The 21,380-nt window shown below is 38.4% G+C and overlaps 2 protein-coding genes across 3 annotated transcripts in view; one reads left to right on the top strand and one right to left on the bottom strand.

Annotated features, from left to right (window-relative positions):
- The window catches only part of LOC129574737 (proteasome-associated protein ECM29 homolog), a 34,492-nt gene extending 27,971 nt beyond the window's left edge, over positions 1 to 6,521 (bottom strand). Inside the window, exon 1 of the mRNA XM_055457133.1 lies at positions 6,404 to 6,521. The gene's annotated coding sequence lies outside the window, so the exon portion shown is untranslated. The remainder of the gene's footprint in view (positions 1 to 6,403) is intronic.
- LOC129574738 (calmodulin) overlaps positions 1 to 21,380 on the top strand; it is a 37,282-nt gene that overhangs the window by 876 nt on the left and 15,026 nt on the right. For both annotated transcript variants that reach the window (XM_055457135.1, XM_055457134.1), the window contains exon 2: positions 17,876 to 18,050. In XM_055457135.1, the coding sequence (XP_055313110.1) occupies positions 17,876 to 18,050 (175 nt within the window). The remainder of the gene's footprint in view (positions 1 to 17,875; positions 18,051 to 21,380) is intronic.

The following is a 21,380-nucleotide window of genomic DNA, read 5'->3' as shown; positions in this document are numbered from 1 at the left end:
TCTCTCTCTCTCTCTCTCTCTCTCTCTCTCTCTCTCTCTCCCTCTGGCACTCTATACATGCTAAAAATCGATTTGGAAATTAAAATCGGAATTAACACAGAAAAAAAAAGAATACACGCCGTCAATCTAACGAACGGAACGAAAAAAAATATCATATAATATACATTGAACTGTTCATTTTTGAGAGATGAGAATCCGAAATGAAAAGAAAAAGAAGAAGAAGAAGGCGTATTAGCTAAGATAGTAACTTTTTAAACGAAATAAAAAAAACACACACAGTCAACAACTGAACGCAACAATAAATTTCCTCTTACATGCAGCCGCCGAAAAGATGCAAGCAAAAAAAAAACGGCACAAGCCCATTTTCATTTCTCAATCATTCATTTTGATTTTTCTTCCCTCATTTATTTTCGGGTTTCGGCCGTTTAGTTTTTCTCACGTTCAAGTGAGCATTTCGTTCTGTGTGCGTATCTTCTGTTCAAAATTCGGCTTTTCTCTGTCTTCTTTCTTCGGTTTTCTGTGTTTCGAATTTGAAGACGAACCGAAAAAAAAATTTGCATTTTTCCGTAATGTCGATTCTGAATCGACGTTGTTCCTCGTCGCCGCTGTCGTCGTCGATTTTTTTCCTCTGTTCTTTGCTAATTCGTCATCACTCGTTTTGTCTCACTCTCAAATCGGCGAAAAAAAAACAGTTCTTTTTTTTTCTCTTCACATCGTTACTTCGTTCGCATCTACGATTGTGTGACGGAAATCGTATAACCAAATATATTTTCAAAGCAAGAGTGAGAGCCATTCTCGTCAATACATTACATATACATGTACATATACATATCGGTGGCGAAAAGAAGTAGAAATGAAGAAAAAAAAATCCGCTTCTCATTTGATTTCTCTTCACGGTTAGAATCTCGTTCGAATGTTCGACTAGAAATTTATTTTATTCTCTCTCTCTCTCTCTCTTTTTTTGTGTGTGTGTCTTTCATTCAACATCAGCAAAAATGGGTAGAAAACGAAGTCATGGAAAAAAATAACAATTTTGTACGAAAGAATCGGATAGAAAAAGAAGCGAATGAAGACAAGACAAAAGACAGATGAAATGAAGTAGAAGTATAGAAGAAGAAGAAGAGTCAGTCACTCTATAGAGCAATATGAGGCAAAGCGAATTCGTGCGTTGAGAACATTGAACAAAATATATGGCCGCGAATTATTCGTATGCATACAGAATGAGGCACATACAATTACATCGTTCGACGCGCAAATATGAGCTATGAGTCGAGCACCCGTTCTCTATCTCTCTCCCTTTCTCGATTCGATCATGCTCTCTTTCTCTCTGTCTCTCAAACCAAAAGAGAGATATTTCTCGTTCGGCGCATTCGCTGTCCATCTCTTTCGCTATCATTCTCCCTCTATCACTCTCCATCTGAACTAAATAAAATTCTTCTTCTTCTTCTTCTTCTTCTTCAATTTTTTTTCTCTACATAATTCTTGTTCTTCTTCTTATTTCGAATTAAAGTGGTTATTTAGCAGGAAAAAGATTGAAATTTTTTGATTAACATTTTGCAAAATCCTAATCGCAAAAATTGTCATGAGCTGAAACAATTTGATGATTTAATATGCCTCATGCTAGAAACGTTTTTTTCTTTCTCTCTCTCTCTCTCTCTCTCGTAATTTTTCTGCGGAATATTCACTTCGTGTCTTATGGCCATACCGATAAAGAATGCTTGTGTCAGTGTGTAGATGTGTGTTTGTGTGCACGAGCAAACGCGCGCGTGTGTTCGTGTGCGAGAGAGAGAGAGTGATTGAATTGGTGTGAGTGTGCCTCTCATGAGCACACACCAAAGAATTGTTCAATCGGTTCGCAGTGTGTCTGTCTGTTGGGTTCTCTCTGTTTTTCGTTCGCCACGGCATCGGATATTGAATGCGGTGGAAAGAGAGCGCTCTACATCGGCAACACACGAGCTAAAATGGTTCTCTCGCGCGCGCCGTTCCGAGATACCGTTTCATTATGTATGTGTGTGTGCGTGTGTGTATGTATGCGTGTGTGCTGAGTGGAGAGAATAAGAGAGTCGAGAGCTAGTTAGCATTCGTGGTTGTCGTCGTCACCTGTCGCCGTCCTCGTTTGACGCGATTTCAGAGTTTTGCCGCAATGCGGGACTTTTTTGTCGATGTGTTGTTGTAAAATCTGAAGGAAAAAGCGACACTTCGTTTCAACTACATTCAGGCAAATGGTATGGATTGGGCCACCGCATATTTTTTTCGCTCTCTCTCATTTTCTCTCGCTTGTTCTCTGGTTGCCCTTTCCACTCCTCTGCTCTGTGCTCTCTTTCTCGGTCTTTGCAGATATTTTGTATGACAGTGCTCCGAACGGAATTGCGCTTATTCCAAAAACAGCAAACTATGCCATTTTTATGGAAGTTTTTTTTTTCTTTTTAGTGTTGTTTCCGTTTTGTTTGCCGACTTCCAAAAACCGATCATTCGCACTCGATTTTTGTTTTTTTGCCAATAAACACAACCTTTTCGGTTTCTTCCCTTGATAATTTGTCTTCGGTTTGTGCTTGTTCACACACACACACACACTTACTTTCACAAGCGCGCATACACACATACATAGAAAATGGCCGTTTTATCTGCATCTAGATAAAACAGGAAAAAGTTTTCGACCTGGCTTCCAATTCGAAACTTGGGCCATGCAGTCAAATGAAATATAGTTTTTACGCATGTGCTTCGACAAACAACAAAATAGCTACCGTCGTTTTTTTTTCTTCTTTCACTCTCTCTTACTCTGTCTCTGGTTCGGCGTGTTCTCTGCATACATTTCTCATGCAATTTTCAAGGTGTTGGAAGGAAATTCAAGCAAATTGACCAATGACCGACCAGAATAGTTGGTATAAATTAAAAGTTTTGTTGACTTATTTTTCTATTCTCATTGTTAGTCGAAATTGGTTTCGCCCATCGTCCGAAATTCAATATTGTTCGATTGTTTCGACACATACAGGAACAAAGAGATAGATACAGATAGAGTGAGAAGAAAGAGAGTTGACAATTCTTCGGAACATATAAATGTCAAATGTTTTTCATGTATAATTCTGTCACTATCTGTCTGACCAAAAAAAAAAAACTGTACGATACTATCGCTTGCACATTGCTGACGTAAACCACAAGAAATTCGGTTTCTCTTTGCGCGTATTTTATTCACGTAATTTCTGTTTCCCTATTTCTGTTAACTCGCATAAACACTCAGTCGATTTAGTTCTGTGTCCGTATCAATTTTTCTTTTGCTGTATTTTATTACAATTCTTTTTGAGTGTGTGTGTGTGTCCGTTGTTGTCATCACTCTAAGTGTGTTGTCGGTCGTTGTTGTCATCACTCTAAGTGTGTTGTCGGTTGACTTTTTTTCCTCTATTTGTCCTCGGTTGCCATCATCATATTTTTGTTTGTCTATTTTCCATAATATAGAGGGATTTTTTTTTCTCTATCATTTATTCACCATTTCGGATAATGATTATAATCAAAGCAATCGACACATGAGCACATTTACATAAATATTGACAATTGCATATACGACAACCGACCGAAGCGCAACCAGAAACAAAAAAAAAACGATCACATTCTGATCCACACAACCGAGCCCGAAGAAAAAAAAACGCACAAATGAATGACGTACAATAAAATTTCCTAAGAGAAGGAACATATAATGAACCGCGAGAGCAGAGAAAAAAACAAACAATCGTCATTTTTGAGTTAGTTTTGTGAGTCCACTACAATTATTCGTTGTTAGAAAAGCAACAACAACACGGCATAAATGTTCGCTGTTTTCGTATGGATTTAAATTAGTTAAATAGCTGTGTCTGGCTGTTTATTTGATACCGTGCATTTGTATGGATTTTGTTCGGTTGTTGGTTTTTCATACGAAACTCCGGCTACGGCAAATTCGCCGAACTGATAAAACGTATTCGTGAGAAAAAGACAAACGCGCAGAGAGAGAGAGAGAGAGAGACGATGTGAATGAGTGAGAAAAACAATGTTCTGCTAAATAGAAAAGCACACACACACACATACAGCACCAAAACGTTGCATGTCGAGCAATAAAAATGGCGATAACGAAATCCAGGCAAAAAAGCAGCAACAGCGGCAGAAAAAAAAAACGAAAAACACAGGGGAAGATTTTCGATGAAACTAAGTTGCTATTTAGTTGGACTGGAAGATGGTTCTTACGTCCATTTACATTGATGATGATGTGCATGTTTTTCATCAAAACTAGCTGTCGATTGCTTTATTATATGTGCCGTTCGTTTTGAGCAAAGAGAGGGCCTCTCTGCCTCTTACTCGCACTCACTCCTGTACCCTCTCACTCACTCGTTCACTCTCTCTCTCTCTCTCTCTTTCGCTCAATTTCTAATCATGACACAAAATCTTCATGCCTCGTACACACCACCTTTACGAACGCCGTCCGTTCGTTCGTCCGTTCGTTTCGCTGCTTTTCGACCCGAACACACTGTGTGTACACTTACGTAAATATCGCACGCACTCAAATTTGCATATAATTAAAATTGTATATTGGATTGTTGTTTCGTCATCGGTGCGACTCTCTGTGACAAAACATTAACGCCAATGGAAATGTGCTGTCTCTGGTGCTAGTTTGAACTTGACATGGTATTATCCGTACAACGATGAGCGACCTCATATTATCATACTCATCTTGTTCCATCTCTCTCTCTCTCTCTCTCTCTCTCTTGCTCCTTATCGCAAAATGAAAAGAAGTAAAGACAAAAAAAACTGGTTTCACATGTAAATTTCTGCCCTGTGCGTACGATTCGGATATTCTATTTTCAGCTCAGTATTGTGTTGTGCTTATTCATGTTAATTTTCTAGTTTTACACCTTCATTGAAAGTTTTGTCGAGACGATTATATTGTTGAGTTGTCGCCCGCGCTCTCATACACATGCCACATGCAGAATGACAAAAGACACTCACATCAAATACCGATGTTAATCCTTTCACCATCTTAATAATCATGTAATGCGGCGCACGTTTTTCTCTCGGTCTTTTTTTCTTGCTCCTTTGATAACAGAATCAGATTTTGACGTTATACACACACACACACATACACGCTACAAGCACATCACCCCACAAAAAAAACCATTGAACTCACCATTTTCTGTGATTGTACATCTATATTTATATATTGAACGATATCGTATGATTCATATAAATTATTCATCAAAATCGCATACTTGCTGTTCTTATTTTTATCACATGGCAAGAGATAAAAAAATAAAATTAAGTATGAAATAATACGGCTCATGAAAAGTGGCTGACGAATGGTTCTTTATCTCTTATAAGGCAAGTTGTTTTGTGTCATCGTTGTAACAAAAAAAAAACGATGAAAAGAACGAGAAAGAGAAAGAAAGAGATCGAAAAACGACGGCAAGAAAAAAAAACAACACACACACACATATATATATATACTTGACTTTGTCACTCAGCAATGATATTACTTTATTGAAATCATAAGCAAGCAAAAAAAGAGAAACAAATGAAACGAATATTCTGTTTAGTTTGCAAGTTGTTTTTTTTCTTGCTGTAGTTGTTGTTGTTGTTATTTTGTGTGCGGCTGTTGTTCGATGATCATCGACAACAAGTCATAACTAGCGGCGTGCTGACGTGAGCGAAGCCGCATGTATTACGTATTTAACGAATGACAAAAAAAGCACTCACACACAACACACGAGTACAAATATATTTAGACAAACCATATTTCCATAAACAAATTCACTGAAATAAATTGGAACTTAGCCCGTCAAATTGCATATACAAATCGATTTGTGGAATGTTGTAATCATACGATGATTTGTTGTTGTTGCTTTACGATGGCTGCAATAAAAAAGAAGAGCGAGCGCACGTCTGTTTTCCAAACAGACTGCAAATTTTTGCGGTGAGTACAGAAAAAAAGACTCACCAATGTTCAAATGTTGCACCGCCTCTCTCTCTCTCCCTCTCTCTCTTTTTTTATCTCAAATGGTGTGTCTTTCTCTCGGTGCACACGCGGCAGTATTCGCTTAATCGGGTAAATTGAATTTAATATATTTTTCAAAGGTGGCAAAAATCAACAGCAACTTCGAAATGCAGCCAAAATGGGAGAGAGAGAAGAAGAAAAAAACACACACAACAAATATATGAGAATCGCTTATCAATCGACCTCGATCTGGCCGTATGTGTCGTTACGTACATCTGCAATTGGCATTATGTATGGGTGCACACGTTTCAGCATTATTTCGATTGTGTAAATATCCGTTTGAATTGCTCCTTCTCTCTCTCTCTCTCTTTCTCTTACTCGGAATCGTTATATTGACTTTGCTTTTGTTTTCACTTGTCAAAGCTTATTCATTATTATAGATTTAATTACCTGAAATGTACTACGCATACATATTTTCATCAACGTGTGCCTCTTTCTCGTTCACCTGTGTGAAAGTGTGTATTTGTTCTGTCAATTCGGAGAATAACGGGCATTCGCTTCGCTCATTTGTCCCGCAATTCGCTCAAAAGCCACCACCGAAATGGTGGTGTTGTATGCCGACACAAACTGAATTCCAAATGGAAATTGAAGCCCGATCAATGCGCTTTTCCTTTCATTTCATCGGGTTTTTGCGGTCACCATGCAACAAGAACAACAACACATTATTCGAATATGAATCAATAAGCGCCCCTCTTTTCCGTCAGTGACGAACCGTCACATACTATACACATCGTCATTGACAATTCCACAAATTGTGCTGACATATACGAGATGCAAATAAAACAACACTTATGGAATTAACCGTTCGATTTTTGTTATTTTTGTTGTTTTTGCTTTTATCGCGTTAGATCATAGTCTGAGTTTAGATCATATTCGTATGTGCACACGAGCCGTAAATGTATTTGATATATTGTACACACAACTAGCAGATTACCAAGATTGTATTTTATTATTTTATTACGCACTGAACTTTGTCACAACTCTGTATTATTAAAAAAAAAAATGCCGTCGCGTCGAAAATCTCTGGCTCTAGCTCGCATATTCTTGAGTTTTTATTCCATTTTTATTTTCTGTTTCTTCTTCTTCTTCTTCTTCTTCTTCTTCTTCTTCTTCATATGTTGACCAATTTTTGTTGGGCTTCAAAATCACATATCACTTTTGACGTACGTGATTTTTATATTGATCAGCAGTAGCACCCCTTTTGCCAGCAGTCGACCAAAATGGTTTATGAGTGTGCTAAAACCAAGTCCAAATCGACATCGATTACAGTCTGATACAAATATCAGCGTGTTAAATTTTATTTACTCGTCACCCGAATTTGGGCAGTTATTTTTCTATTCTTGTACAAAACCGGCACCAGCAGAGAGCAAAAAGAACATAACAAGTTCTTATCAATTTTTGTGTCGTCCATTTTCGATGACGTCTTCTTCCGACGTTATTTCGGATTTTATTCCCTTTTTTTCCACCACACTTGCATCGTGTATCCAGGGCTAAATTGTATTCGTTAGCATTGAGACATGTGTGTGACGGCCAACAGAGGCAGCACGAAATGATTACATGTACATGAAAATGATTTCAGTGGCCGGACCACTTAATAACGGAAAATGGCATTTTCGTCATCGTCTTCGACTTCGTCTCGTGTGCACCACAGAAATGAAGTCAGGGAGGTAGTGAAATGAACATGACATAAAAAGAAATCGACACAAAAATGTCAAATAAAATTTTAGAACGCCACACATGAAAGAGGACACATTCGATGGGCGGGGAGGGTTAGCGTGTATGGTAAAGCGCAAAGCGCGAACGTGCGTTCGCGTCAAGTGGAATTGCCGGTAAAATTATCATCAGTCAATAGAAGTAGAAATCCATGTGTCACAAAATAATTCATGAAAGGTTCTCTCGAGTAGCGTATTAAAACCCAGAAACAAAGAAGAAGCAGAAAGAACAGTGAAACAGCGAAATGGAATGGCTTCGATTCGATGCGTCGTTTGTAGCTCACGTTTTGATGTGCGCGCATTCCACCAATATAATAATGTAACATGATTCGCATGAAAACTGGTATATTGGAGAGCAAGCAGAGAAGAAGAGAAAAAAAGCAGCGACAACCGAACAGAAGAAGCAGAATTGAATGACGACGTGCTCACAGGCACTGGATGGTTCTCATCTTTAATTCATATTATTTGAGCCAATGATAAGTTCTCTGGAGTATTTTTTTCGCTCTTTCTCTCTCGCACTCCGTTCCTCTCCTCTCTGCTTCTTTACTCTTGTTCTTGTGACGTTTGCATGCGTTCACCTCGCGGGAAATATATCTAAGCCATTCACATACATACATATAGCTGTATATAGACAACGCAAGTCCGTCGAGGATCTGTCAAACTTAGAAAATGCCATGAAATTCTCACTCTCGATATGTACGACTTTTATGAAACATACACAAAGTCACGTTTCATCGTCGATTCGATGGCATCCACACCCCACGAACCGTGCACCGAAATGAAAAAAAGAAATTTTTTAATGGAATACGCGCGCGATAGAGAGCAAAATATATGACAAAAAGCATCTTTCATTCTGCAATCGAAACGAAATGAAACACAAACACCACACACACAGGCAAAAGCTCTTGTGCATACTTGAAATTTTTCCACTTCCGATGGATTCATCCTGTGCCAAAGCCATTATTTTTTTCGTTCTTCTCCTTCTTTTTCTTCGTGGTTTTCGGCCCAAAAGTTCTGTTTATCTTTTTTTTCCCGGTTGTTCTCTGCTCGCTATTCTTTTCTTCCATTCCGTTGGGATCGCGTTTATTAGGCAAGTGTCAGTATGTGCGTATGAGCAATTCGGATTACTCGGACAAGAGAAAATACAACAAATTATAGCCAAATAAACTTGTAAAATACACGTCAGTCACGCTTACGACCATCTCTCTCTCTCTCTCTCTCTCTCTCTCTCTCTCATTGTTTTTTGCAACAGAACTTGTGTTCTACAAAAGATAAATTGACATATGCATTATGCACGATTCGAACAATAAAAAAGCGTAGCCTGAGCGAATAGATAGAACCACGCCGCCAAGTTGGATAACACACACGCAGAGAGAAAAATATGCGAGATAGTCGGCTCATGCTCTATCAAGAGCCCGATCAATATATGCAATGGATGAATTTGTGTGTTAGTCGTATTCACGCGAATAGTCTATTCGTGCAAATGATAGCAAAAAAAAAACCCATATATATTAAGACCAAGAGAATTGAATGAAAAATTTAACCGACACACCAAAGCGAATTATGTGTAAGCAACCAGTCAGCCAGGCTACATCATTACGGCGGCATTCAGATCGCAATATTTGAAGCGCGACACAGATACCAGTTTATTGAACAAAATACAGTGGAAGACGAAGTAGAAGAATTAAAACAAAAAAACCTAGAGATGAAGTGTATGCAGGCTGAAAAGCTATCTCCAACTCGCTATTTATATGTTGGTTCTCCTATGCCAATGTACGGCCACCGAGCGAGCGAGCGGTTTGTTCGTTCGTTCTGTCACTGGCTCATATGTGTATGCGAATCGAATGAACATTAAAAAGCCACGGCAATTGTTCGTACAAAGAGACACACAAACACATACCACATACTCACACAACAGAGCGCGCCCCAAAAGCACTTTTGCTGCAAGAATCCGAAACGTAGACATTTTTCGTCGTCGTCGTCGTCGTCGTCGTTGATTTCCTCTTCTTCTTCCATACTGTTATCACACACAGAATGAAAATGCCACAGCCAAACAGCATATAGATGTATAGCATATATACATCTATGCTTTTTTGTCTTTTGCTTTTTGATAGATTTGCTACGTGGTTGCTCGTCTATTTTCAATGTCCGTCATTATTTGGCGTCAGCAACGAAACGATACGAATCTATGGAAATTTTCACGTTTTCCTCATGACGATGAAAATCGTTTTCGGCATTTGAAATTCCGAAAAATGACATGGACGATCTGTTTGTTTGATAGAGCAAGGGGGAAAGAGAAGGAAAGAAAGGAAGGAAAATCGTTCGCTCCTCTGGCAACAACATTCCTCAACGAAAAAAAAAGGATCTTTGTACACCCGCTTTGGGGCGGCTCCGCAATTCCAATGAATATATTTTGGTGATTTAGTTGCTCGTCCGTGACGTATATGCATGCCACACACATTTTCACTACTAATCAAATAAACTTCGGCCTCTACGACAATATTTCTTCTTTGTGTGATTTTTCATCATCCATTTCGTTCACTGTCTCTATCTCAAAAGTTGCCGTTCGTTTAAAGAATTTTTCCACATTGCGCGCACAGTGCACTCAACCATTTCATTTTATCATCGGGCACAACGAACTAAAAGAAACACTTCTCTCTCTCTCTCTCTCTGTTTGTATCAAAAAGATAGGGGAAAAAAAAAATTAAAAGTACGAATCGGAATGTCATACAATTTATCCAATTATCGCATTTTTTTCAAAATACATCGAGCGACAGTGAGTCGAACAAGAGAGAGAGAGCGAAGAGAATAGGAAAATCATGATGAACACGCATACTTATAGTGTGAAGTGTATGGACACCAACATAGGAACAAATGAACGAACGTACGTACAAACGAATGAAGAAGAAAAAAAAATCCAATAAAAAGTCGAGTCTAGTTCACATTCTCGTGCGCCATTCAGAGTATGCTCTGCTCATCTCTGCGCATATACTGATACATAAAATGTCTTGGTTGCTCATATCAGCTCAATTTGGGCTTTCGCTGTGTGTATGTGTGTACCGTACCATTGTCGTTGCCCGTTTTGTCATTTTATGCGTACACCAGTTTATTTTCGGGCGCACATAATCAACGGTGTGTGATTTTTTGTGTTTACATTTCATTCTCGTTGTGAACCACCGAAAATGTTTCAGTTGCCACAACTCAAGTTAGAACAAGACATGTAGTCGATGATTTTGATGTTTTTTTTTTCGCTTGCAAAAATTTTCTTCTTTTTGCCTCCTTCTTCATTTTCGATAACTGTCTTCCGTCTGAAAAGACGTTTATCGGCTTTGATAGAATAATATTTTCTTTTTCAATAAAAGGCGATAGAAAGAATCATTCAATCTTAAAAGCATTAAAGCGAATCTGTTTTGATTTGAAATTCGATTCGGACCGAAGCAATTTAAGTATTTTTTGTTTGCCTTTCCCTGTATTCGGTTTGGTTCTGTTCTTATTCATGCTTACGGATGAATGAAATTGAGCGCTTGAATTCGTTCGGAATATTCGCACCGAGTGGTGCGTGCCGCACACATACACCCATATCATTTCTCTATGTTGAACTGCCTAAACTTAGAACCGTGTTCGGTTCTAATGCTTTTTGACATAATACAATTTAATGGAGCGGCACGCAGGCAAAGAGTGTGAGAGAAAGAGTAGCAACGGGTGTGGGAGCAAGACAAATACATTGTGTGCCTGACTGTACTTATGAGCTGTGTAGCTAATGGCAAAAGCACAAAACTCAGCTTAACTTTTGCACACAAACACACAGAGAGAGAGAGAGGGAGCGAGAAAAAAAAAACGTTGAACTGACAACAACCCATTACCCGCTTTTTGATCAAACATCGCGTTTTCAATGCAAATAAATGTCAATTTTCCGACGACGACGACGACGACGATGACAAATAAACAAAAACTCGAACCAATTTTCAAGCAATAACTTACAATTTAGATGATCGAAAAATTGATGTGTCAAAATAGTTTTGATTTACATAATTTTCTTTTTCGTCTTATAAAGTCTTATAAAAGACAAAAACTTCCTCTCTCTCTCTCTCGCTGTGTGTGCTCAATTTATTCTCGAGAATTTCAATGGAATGAACGTTCCAATTCCACGAAATCCATTCGAATTGGGTGCGTCGCTTCAACAAGAATTGCTTGCACAGGGTTTAAGGGATGCATGTTTCATGCCGTTTTTCTTACTCGTCAAAGATGTCATGAAATAACAACGAAACGCTATGTGAATCGGTTTCGCTGACGTTTTTGATGGTGTATACACTGTACAGTGGCATAAATCTAGTGAATACTGGATGTGCCCATCAGCCATTGGTAGTATGTGCGCGCACGTCATACGCAACACTTCAACATGTACACTTTCACACTCTCTCTCTCTCTCTCTCTCTCTCTCTCTCTCTCTCTCTCTCTCTCTCTCTCTCTCTCTCTCTCTATGTATACAGGGTTGGTTGGCTGACGGATGTGTGTGCAAAGCATCGACCATCCAGATATGTTGTATATGTAAAGCATTAGCTTCCCGTATTTAATGCGCAAAATGGCATGGCTGTCAAATTCTGCGCCTGAATTCCTGTTTGCTTCTCGCTCTTTCATTCTCTTCTCTCCTTTTCTCTTCCGTTTCATCGCCATCTGAAATGGTTGGTCGCTCATCGACCTGTAGACATGATTGTCATCATTGGCCAGGCCAGCTGATTTTTTTTTCTTCTTTGAATGAGTTGAAATTGTTCGGTTTTTTTTTGGAACATGTAAATTTTCGATCAACGCAAATATTTAACAATTCATTCATATGTAAACAGAGCCATCAATAAAACTGACCATACATTCAACGAGGCTGACACGCAAAAGATGAGTCATGAGACACACATTTATCACAAATAGAGCGAGAAAACGAAACACAATACATTTTACGCTCTTTTTCTTTTCTTTTTTCGTTCAACGCAATATTGCCAAGTTGAAGGATTTTCACTGTAGTAATTTATTTTTATTCATTTAGTTTGTTTAAAAAAAGCGCATTTGGTTTTACGAGAGAAAAATTAACAATTCATAAATGCTCATGGTCAGCATCGGTTCGATGTCGTTCGATTTCAAACCGCGTACACACAGTTGAATGCATCTCAGAGAGAGAGAGAGAGAGAGAGCGAAGGGAACCGAAATAGAGAAACGGCCAACATACAAAGCGAGCGAGAGCAGAAAAAAGCACACACAACGGCGCACAGTTTGAATGACAAGACGGCGAGATTGTGGTGTGTATTTGTTATTGTAGTCATGTTGCATTGCTGCCTCGATATGAGCTGCTGCTGCCGTTGTTGTTGCTGCTGCTGCTGCTGCTGCTGTTGTGCTCTGCTACGAATTGCGCAATACTGTTGCCATATTGGCGTGTTTGCAACCTATTTAGGTGTTCAGTTGGAAGGAGTGTATAGCGAAAAAGCATCGCATCGAAATGGATGAAACAGAATTCCAATTTCGTTCGCAAGGAAACTATACGCGATGATTTTGGTCAACAAAAATAAATATACACACAATAAATTACAACCAATTTGAAGCCAATAGATTTGTTGTTGTTTTTTTTCTCTTCTTTTTTCTTCTTTTCGTGTTTTGTTTGGAAAATCATTTAACAAATGCTTTTTAATTGGTTTTCACAAATAAAATCAGACAAATTGTTTACTTAATGTCCAATTGCTTAATTCAACGAAACAAAATATATGTGTATGATTACGTTTCGCTTCAAAGAAAAAAAATTATTTCCCATGCTCGCCCTTCTCTCCGCCTCGTGTGTATGTGTGATCATTCCAAAAACAAAACACAACACGAACTAAAAAAAAAAATTAATCGAATTGTAGCGCCGATCAAAATCAATTGAAAATGATTTTGATGTCTTTTAATAAAAATGTAATTGAAAGCCATTTATAATTTCCGTGAGCGGAGAGTGTGTGAGCGAAACACAAACGCATTTGTGTTGTCCGTATGACCGCTATTAATCCAATCAACGCTACTTTCAATCGAAAATATATGCATAAAATGCATATCGTTGTGAATTAATATTGACAAAACGTGCGTTGTGCCGTGTGGCTCAGCCCGCTAATATGCCCCAGCCACTTTTCTGTCATTCATCACACAATTGGACTGAATGAGAAATTTTCGTTAAATGGAATTTCAACGATTGAACGAAAGAAAAACAACAACGAAATGATGGCGCTCGCGCGCACACGACGTACGGCATCAACATCACTGGCGACAGAGGGCCAAATGAGAAATATATATATATATATATATAACCAAACAACATTGGCGTAAATTACATCAATTTCAACGTCAAATGGTTGCATTTACATGTCCACATAAATGATTGCTGCTGCAGCAGCAAAACGATTGCTCATGGTTGCGAGCCCGTTAGATGAAATGTGGTAATTAAAAAGTTATGATTACAACAGAGGAAAAAAAAACAGCAACAGCAACAACAACACTGAAATCGACTATTTCAGGATATGTGGGCATGTGCCCATTAAAATTTATACTTCGTATAAAAATGGGAATGCAAACACATGTTCCACACTCTTTCCGTATGTGTGTTTTTCTTCTTCTTCTTCTTCTTCTTCTTCTTGGTCGTCGTTGTCGGCCTTTTTTTTTCAATTTCGTTCCCTTTACATTTGTTCAACTCATTTGATTTCCATTTGCGGAATAGTAGAGCAAATCTAAATCGCTTAAAGAGTTTTCGATCTGAATGGTATTTGCGCGCTCGAAGTGCGATGAAAACTAGCAAAATCACATTTCAGTCGGCTATGATTTTGAGTTGGTGTCGCCATTCGATATCTCTCCATACTCGCGCATTGTGTTGATGGGCGATAAATGAAAACGAGAAAAAAAAACACACCAACAACAGATTATGCAGGCAATAGTTCGCTTTGTCTCATGTTTCCATACACCGCACGTTAACCACACGCAAAAAAATCAGGGCTGATTTCCATAATTCCATATCGATTGCAGTGTCGCTTGCTCTCTTCTCTATTACAAAGTGATAAATGGCAGATTGTTTACCGGATTGATCTGTAGTGCTACAGTGTTTCATTGCAAAAACACACAACAGCCGTCCGTCACCCGCCATCGATCAAACAACTTGCCATTTTTCTTTGACATTGTAACCGAATCAATTATTTCCGTTAAACATTGGAAATCGTGTATCGTAATTAAATTTGGTTTGTGATAATTTTCGCTCTGGCTCAGAGAAAGTCAGAGAGAGAGAGAGAGAGGGCGAGAGCGAGACGAAAATCTTTTGTATACAAACGCAACGCAACACACACACACACACAAACATTTCATTTCCGAAGCCTTTCATTAGAATATTATAGGAAATTAACAACTTGCCCCGCTGAGCGACAGCAAACGAATGTGTTTCGATACCGTTGATAATTTGGTCCATTTGCTGCCTTAATTAAAATGCAACCAATTTCGTTTGATCGATCGTGTTTATGTTTATTATTCACCTTAAATCTCATGAGCCTCTGAAGCTGCTGCCGTTTGTGTTTGTATATGTGCCGTTGGCAATCTATATAAGCGAGACTAATTGAGGGAATGCCTTTGGTGCAATTACTAAATTATCCCATTTGCTACAGACGAGAATTCGGGGAAGAGAAATTCATTTGGAGGCAAGGACAAAATCAAATCACTTCAAAAGGATAGCCTATGAAAAAAAAATTAATCAATCGAAATTACCCGCTTTCTTTGAAATCGATGAGAGAGAGAGAGAGAAAGAAAAAAACACGTGGCTCCGATTCAACAACAATTTTCATCGTTGTCGCATTTGCTTTCTAACGAGAGAGAGAGAGAGAGAGAGAGAGAGAGAAAACGAGTGAGAAAGTGTGAAAAACAGTGGAGACACAGAGAAGATGATGCAAAAACAAAACGAACAAAAAAAAACATGTTAATAAATTTCTGTTCTCGTCACCTTTGCCAATCAAATTGATGGCGACTTTCAGACATATATTCGGATGTCGCATCAATAACTTTGCAACAAGCAAATGAATTGCTTGTCAACTATAAAACATGATCGAATTGTAAATGATTTGTTACATTGTCCATTTCTCCTTGCTTATCATGGCGTTAGCTATTCTCGTTGATCAGGGATTTGATTGGCTTTCTTCCATCTCTGTCTCTGTCTCTCTCTCTCTCCCCCCCGTCTCTGTCCAACCATTTGTTTGCGTGTTTGCTCGAACACGATGAGCTCGTGAACGAACACAACATTGGAGAGAAGAGAAGAAAAATTGTAAAAGTGCTTTAGAAGAAAAATCGATTGTTTTTTTCCAGTTCGGTGTCGTTGTTTCCCTTTTTTTATTCATTTCTATCGAATCAATTCGGAGAATTCGATGAACGATTCAACGTAAAATGAAATACATATATTATGTGCTCGTCATTGACATGTAATCGACATTTTCAATACGCGCTTCCCCCTCCCCCCTCCCTATCGAATCAATAATTTTAATTCTCTCCGCTCTTTCTCTTATTCTCAGTTCATATGTTGAATGTGTGTTGTAAATATTCAACAACAATTCATATGATTTGAATCACTATAGCTGCCACCATTGACGACGGCATTTAGATAAAGTAGCCTGAATGTTGTGGTGGTAGCTGAGGTCTTTTTTTTCTCAATTTTATGTATGTTTTTTTTCTCTCTCTCTCTCTCACACACACACATTTAAATGAGGTCGCATGAAGGTTATTTGGATTCAAAGTGCCGAATCCACTTGCATAGATGTGGGAGAGGGAGCAAATGAATGGAGGTGAAGGTCCTTTTTCCAAAAGAAACTCATATTTTTTTGTTCGCACTGGCACTGAACAAACGCGTATGTGTATAGCATTCTTTAGCTGTCGAAGGTTCTGACGCAAGTTTGCCGAAATCTCTCTGGTAGCGAGGACTTTTTTTTTCGTGAATCGCACACCTCACACGTTCTTCTTTGTTTGGCATTTTCTCGGTCGGTTAATATGGCGCACAGGGATATTTTGTGAACATGAACAATGCCAATGCGAGCGAACAAATCGAAATCAGTGAATTCAAAACGTTGTTCATTTTTTTGATTGGACGCGTTTTGGAGAAAAAAAAACGAACTCATTCAATCGAGAAACCAAACAAATGCTCGTCATAACGAAAGAGAAGGGAAAAAAACACACACACAAAATAATTGTTTTATTTTTATTTTTATTATTGTTGTTGTTTATTGCCATTGCAATGAATTTTTATGTTTGATTATTGAAACAAAAACGCGCTCACAAGGGAAGCTTTTGAATAATTTAAAAACAAACTGGATGACCTCGTAAGTCAAACAAATCAACTGCTGTGTTACTGTTTCGAAAACCATTTCGGATGTTCTGTTACCGATTTTTTCCTTCCTCTACTTTCAATAACAATGAACAATGAAAATAAATCCCAAACATTCGCACCCGATTCCATCATTCTCTTCACTCACACTCCCTATTCTGTCTATTTTATTCACAATTCGGCATGAAAAAACTGAAAATTACCATCGCACTCTGAAATCAAAGTCATCAATTTTCAAACGAGTCAAATTGTATGTGCGATAATCACAAATGGTGATTATGTGTTAACATGCAATTCGTGAAATGTGAAAAGTAGAAAGGAAAAAACTCCCAGCTTTTGTTTGATGATTTAATACACACACAAAAAAGGAGCAGCAACAGCAGCGGCGAACAAAGGGAACGAAAGGAAGAGAAATTTTTTTTTTACGATCGCATGCAAAGCAATCAAAATGCGAGTTTTCTTTCGGTAGTGACATCTCCAATGGAGTGAATCACATAAGTGACAAAAAGTTTTTTTAGCAGTTATTTGGGCGATATCACGCTTTGTCGTAAATCACACACACACACACACGCGCGCGTGCATATTTAAAAAAAAGAGCGAACATTCTTGTACCATGATGAGACAAGGGTCTCATATGGAATTAGAGAAACGTTGTTGTTTTTTTTTGCTACGTTTTACTGCCTTCTACACAAAACTTTTTTTTTATACCCTTTTACTTATTCACATTCTTTTCGGTTTTGCTCCAGAAGACTAATCAATTCATTCTGATTTGGTTCGTTTCTCCCCCCCTCACAGGCTGACCAATTAACAGAAGAACAAATTGCTGAATTCAAAGAAGCTTTCTCACTGTTCGACAAGGATGGCGATGGCACCATCACAACAAAAGAATTGGGCACAGTAATGCGATCACTAGGCCAAAATCCAACAGAAGCTGAGCTGCAAGACATGATAAATGAAGTCGATGCTGACGGTAAGTGAGAATATCGATAAATATGTCAATCTTGATGGCATGAATATTGATTTCCGTTTTGGTAACACATGCACAAACACACCCGCACCCGCACGCATCGATCCATTTAACGGCAACATTAAGAGATATATGGGGCGATTGAAAAATCGACAGCACCCCTTTTTTTTATCTAGTCATTTAAATGGATTTGGTGTTGTGGTTCTTGTGTTCGGAGGTGGTTATTAATAAAGAAAAAAAACAGCCAGAGTGAAAATATGCTGAAGCTCACTCACATGAACAACAAAAAAGGACTCAGAGGTGACGGGTGTGGTAGACAGTAGTGTCTGCTCGCACGCGTGTATCACATAGGAAGTAGCTGCTCTCAATCATCGTTTTATTTTTAATTCCTTTCATATGTAATTGAAGCCAATCGATATTTAAGGCTGTTTTGTTCTCGCTCGCGACCGTTTATTCGGCCGTTGGTTGGTTCGCGCTCGCATTCAATTTAAGGAAAATCCGATGGCGTGATTTTCATAATCGATGGAATCAAGGGACTAAAAACGCGATACACCGACTGAAATTAAGCAATTTTTCAATTTTGATGAATATTTCAATAATAAACGAGATTTAATATTTCAAGCCGGTGGCAGGCAAGTGTGTTGTTACTCAGTTGCCATTTGTAATAATTTCAGCTCTTTCTTTTGTGGTTGTTGTTGTTGCTGTTGCACATGCGGCTGTGTGGCTCTCATCAAATGGCAGGATTCGCATGAGTATTCTGTATTCGATTCACATGGGCTCCTCATTAGCCATGTCTACAGAAAATGAGTGGAATAAATCAAGGCCTCATTTTCAAATCATAGCTTCAAGCGGAACAAAGAGAAACACACATACACCAAGAAGCAGGAGAAAAAAAAAACCAAAAGAATACAACAAAACATTTTTTATGTTATGCTCGCTTATGCTGCCGGCCACTTTCAATCGATTATTAAAGCGGGCAACAAAAGGTTTTCCCGTTTGATTAAAACGTATGCACAGGAGAGAAAAAGAATAGTGTTTGGATAATGGAATGTGTGCAGCTCGTTTGCCAGTGCTTATGGGTGTATATGTTTTCGATTGTTGGTTCTTTTTTTTCGGTCGATACGGAATGTTCCGGTGTGAACAAAGAAACGGCATTTCAAAAATTTAAAACATATGTTTATCGATTTGTTTTGAGGCAATAAAGACTCTCTTGCTTACTCACTCAAATTGTTAATTTCCCTGAAAAATAGCGAGTCAATTCGAAGCATTCTTTTTCGGATTTTGGTATATGCGGCTTTGTCTTCGTTTTAATGGATTCGCATGTTGAAAATCGTTTAAAGCGACAATTTCGTTCGTTTGTTCGTTCCTCTTCTTCTTCTTCTTCTTCTTTTTACTTTATCGGACATGTATTTTGAATAATTGGGTACGAAATAGTGATTCTCTTTTTGTTTTGCGTCCCCAAAAACCCAAAACTACAAAAGATATGATTAAATAGAGGACATAAACAACGCCCCCGTCGCACCACAGTTCAAATCAGAGTGAGTGTGTGTATGTGTTTGTAGAACACACGCAATCCGAAATATATATGACCAGCTAACATGCGATTCCATGTCCAGGGAACATTATAAACGCCACAATCCCATTATGGGTTACTTCTCTTTTTTGTGGTTTTTTTTTCTACTTCTCGAAATGAAAAAAAGCTAACACTTCAACAAAGCACACAAATAACAACAACAACCAGCCCAAGTAAAACGAAGAAGGATTTGAAAGAAGCGAAGACAAAAAAAACGGGTGAGGAGATTCCCTGGCGTTTTCAGCACATACGGCAACACAATGAATTAGATTTGTGCTCACGCTCGTAATCACTTTTCACATATATACACATATATGTCGGCGCGTTACCATTACAAAACGTAAACAACTGATTGGCTAGAACAGTAATGTAATGGTAATTTGCTGCGCGGTTTTCGGTTCCTTTTCATTTCATTTCGATGTTGTCGTTGAGTGTGTGTGTAGCAATACTCGTCGAAACGAAATTGTACGGTCAAGAGAGAGAGAGAGAGAGAGAGAGAAATCGAGACTTCATGTCCTGTTGATTGTATAAATTTAGCTACCCTAAAAATAAACCACCGAAAATCATCATTGCATCTTATTCACACGGTTTCCATGAATTTGAAGTAATCGCTGAATATACGAACAATCCGGGGCCACTATTTTTTCCCCGTTCATTTGTTTCTTCTTCTTCTCCTTATCCATAATTAAATTACGAATCGGAAATATTTTGTTTTTTTGTTGTTTTCGATGAAAATAGTTACGACGTGAGCGTGCACACAATATGGCAAAAGCGAAGAGATAGCGAAATAATCAGCAGCCAAATAAATGCTAAAATCCAATGAAACATGAATGACACATTGTGATGTGTGTGCGCTATGTGACGTCAATTGTACTGCATAAACAAACCGAACAAAATCACAGCAACAACGGAAAAAAAATGAAACGAAGCAATTAACGTAACGTTTCTAATGATTGCGGCAACAGCAATGAAAACTTGTGAGAAGGCAAGAGCAAGAGAATAAGATAGAGAGAAAAAAGAGCGGCTGCCCAGAGACCAAACACAATCATTCCAACCATATTGCGGCCTAAGAACCGATACTCACGCGAATAACATCTTCGCATATATTTATTTATTTATTTTTTTCCGCTGGTGATGATGTTGTTTGTGTGTGCGCACACCATTTAAAGGCTGAATAATTCTCTCTGGAATATTTTGGAACAATAATGACGATAGATTCGTTCTCTAAAATAAAAACAGAAACAAAATGCCATACATTTTTGCTCTCTTATTCGGTTCGAACACATTGTGATAAATTTTTACGGTTATCGGTTCGCATGAATTTTGTATACAATCATCGGCAGCTGCCGTCGCCTCCGCCACACTCAATGTGTTTGTAATATGTTTGGTGTGAGTAATCAGCGATAGCCAAATGGAGGATAATGAGCGAGTGAGAGCGACGGAGAAAGACAGAGCGACCCAGAAAGAGAGAGAGAGAGAGAGAGAGAGAGCGAGCGAGAGAGAGAAAGGAAAAGAAGGAGCAAGCGAAAGAGTAAAAAAAAACAAAGAACTGCAAATACTTGTGTGAAGCGTGTTTTTCTAATCGCCCGAATTATTAACGAGTAATAAATAAGCTGAACACGAAACATTCTAATATGCAAAACTAATGATTCAAGTGTGTTGTATGGGGCAGAGAAAATGGTTTTGCCACTCATACGATCGTTATGAATTTTCAAGCGCTATGCGCTATTTTACAATTTTTTTCGGGTTTTTTAATCTAA

The sequence above is a fragment of the Sitodiplosis mosellana genome, unplaced genomic scaffold, assembly GCF_009176505.1.
Source record: "Sitodiplosis mosellana isolate CC-2019 unplaced genomic scaffold, AAFC_SMos_1.0 Smas_scaffold_6165, whole genome shotgun sequence".
Classification (NCBI taxonomy): domain Eukaryota; kingdom Metazoa; phylum Arthropoda; class Insecta; order Diptera; family Cecidomyiidae; genus Sitodiplosis; species Sitodiplosis mosellana.
Note: the sequence above shows the minus strand (reverse complement) of the source record. Positions and strands in the feature narration are given on the sequence as shown.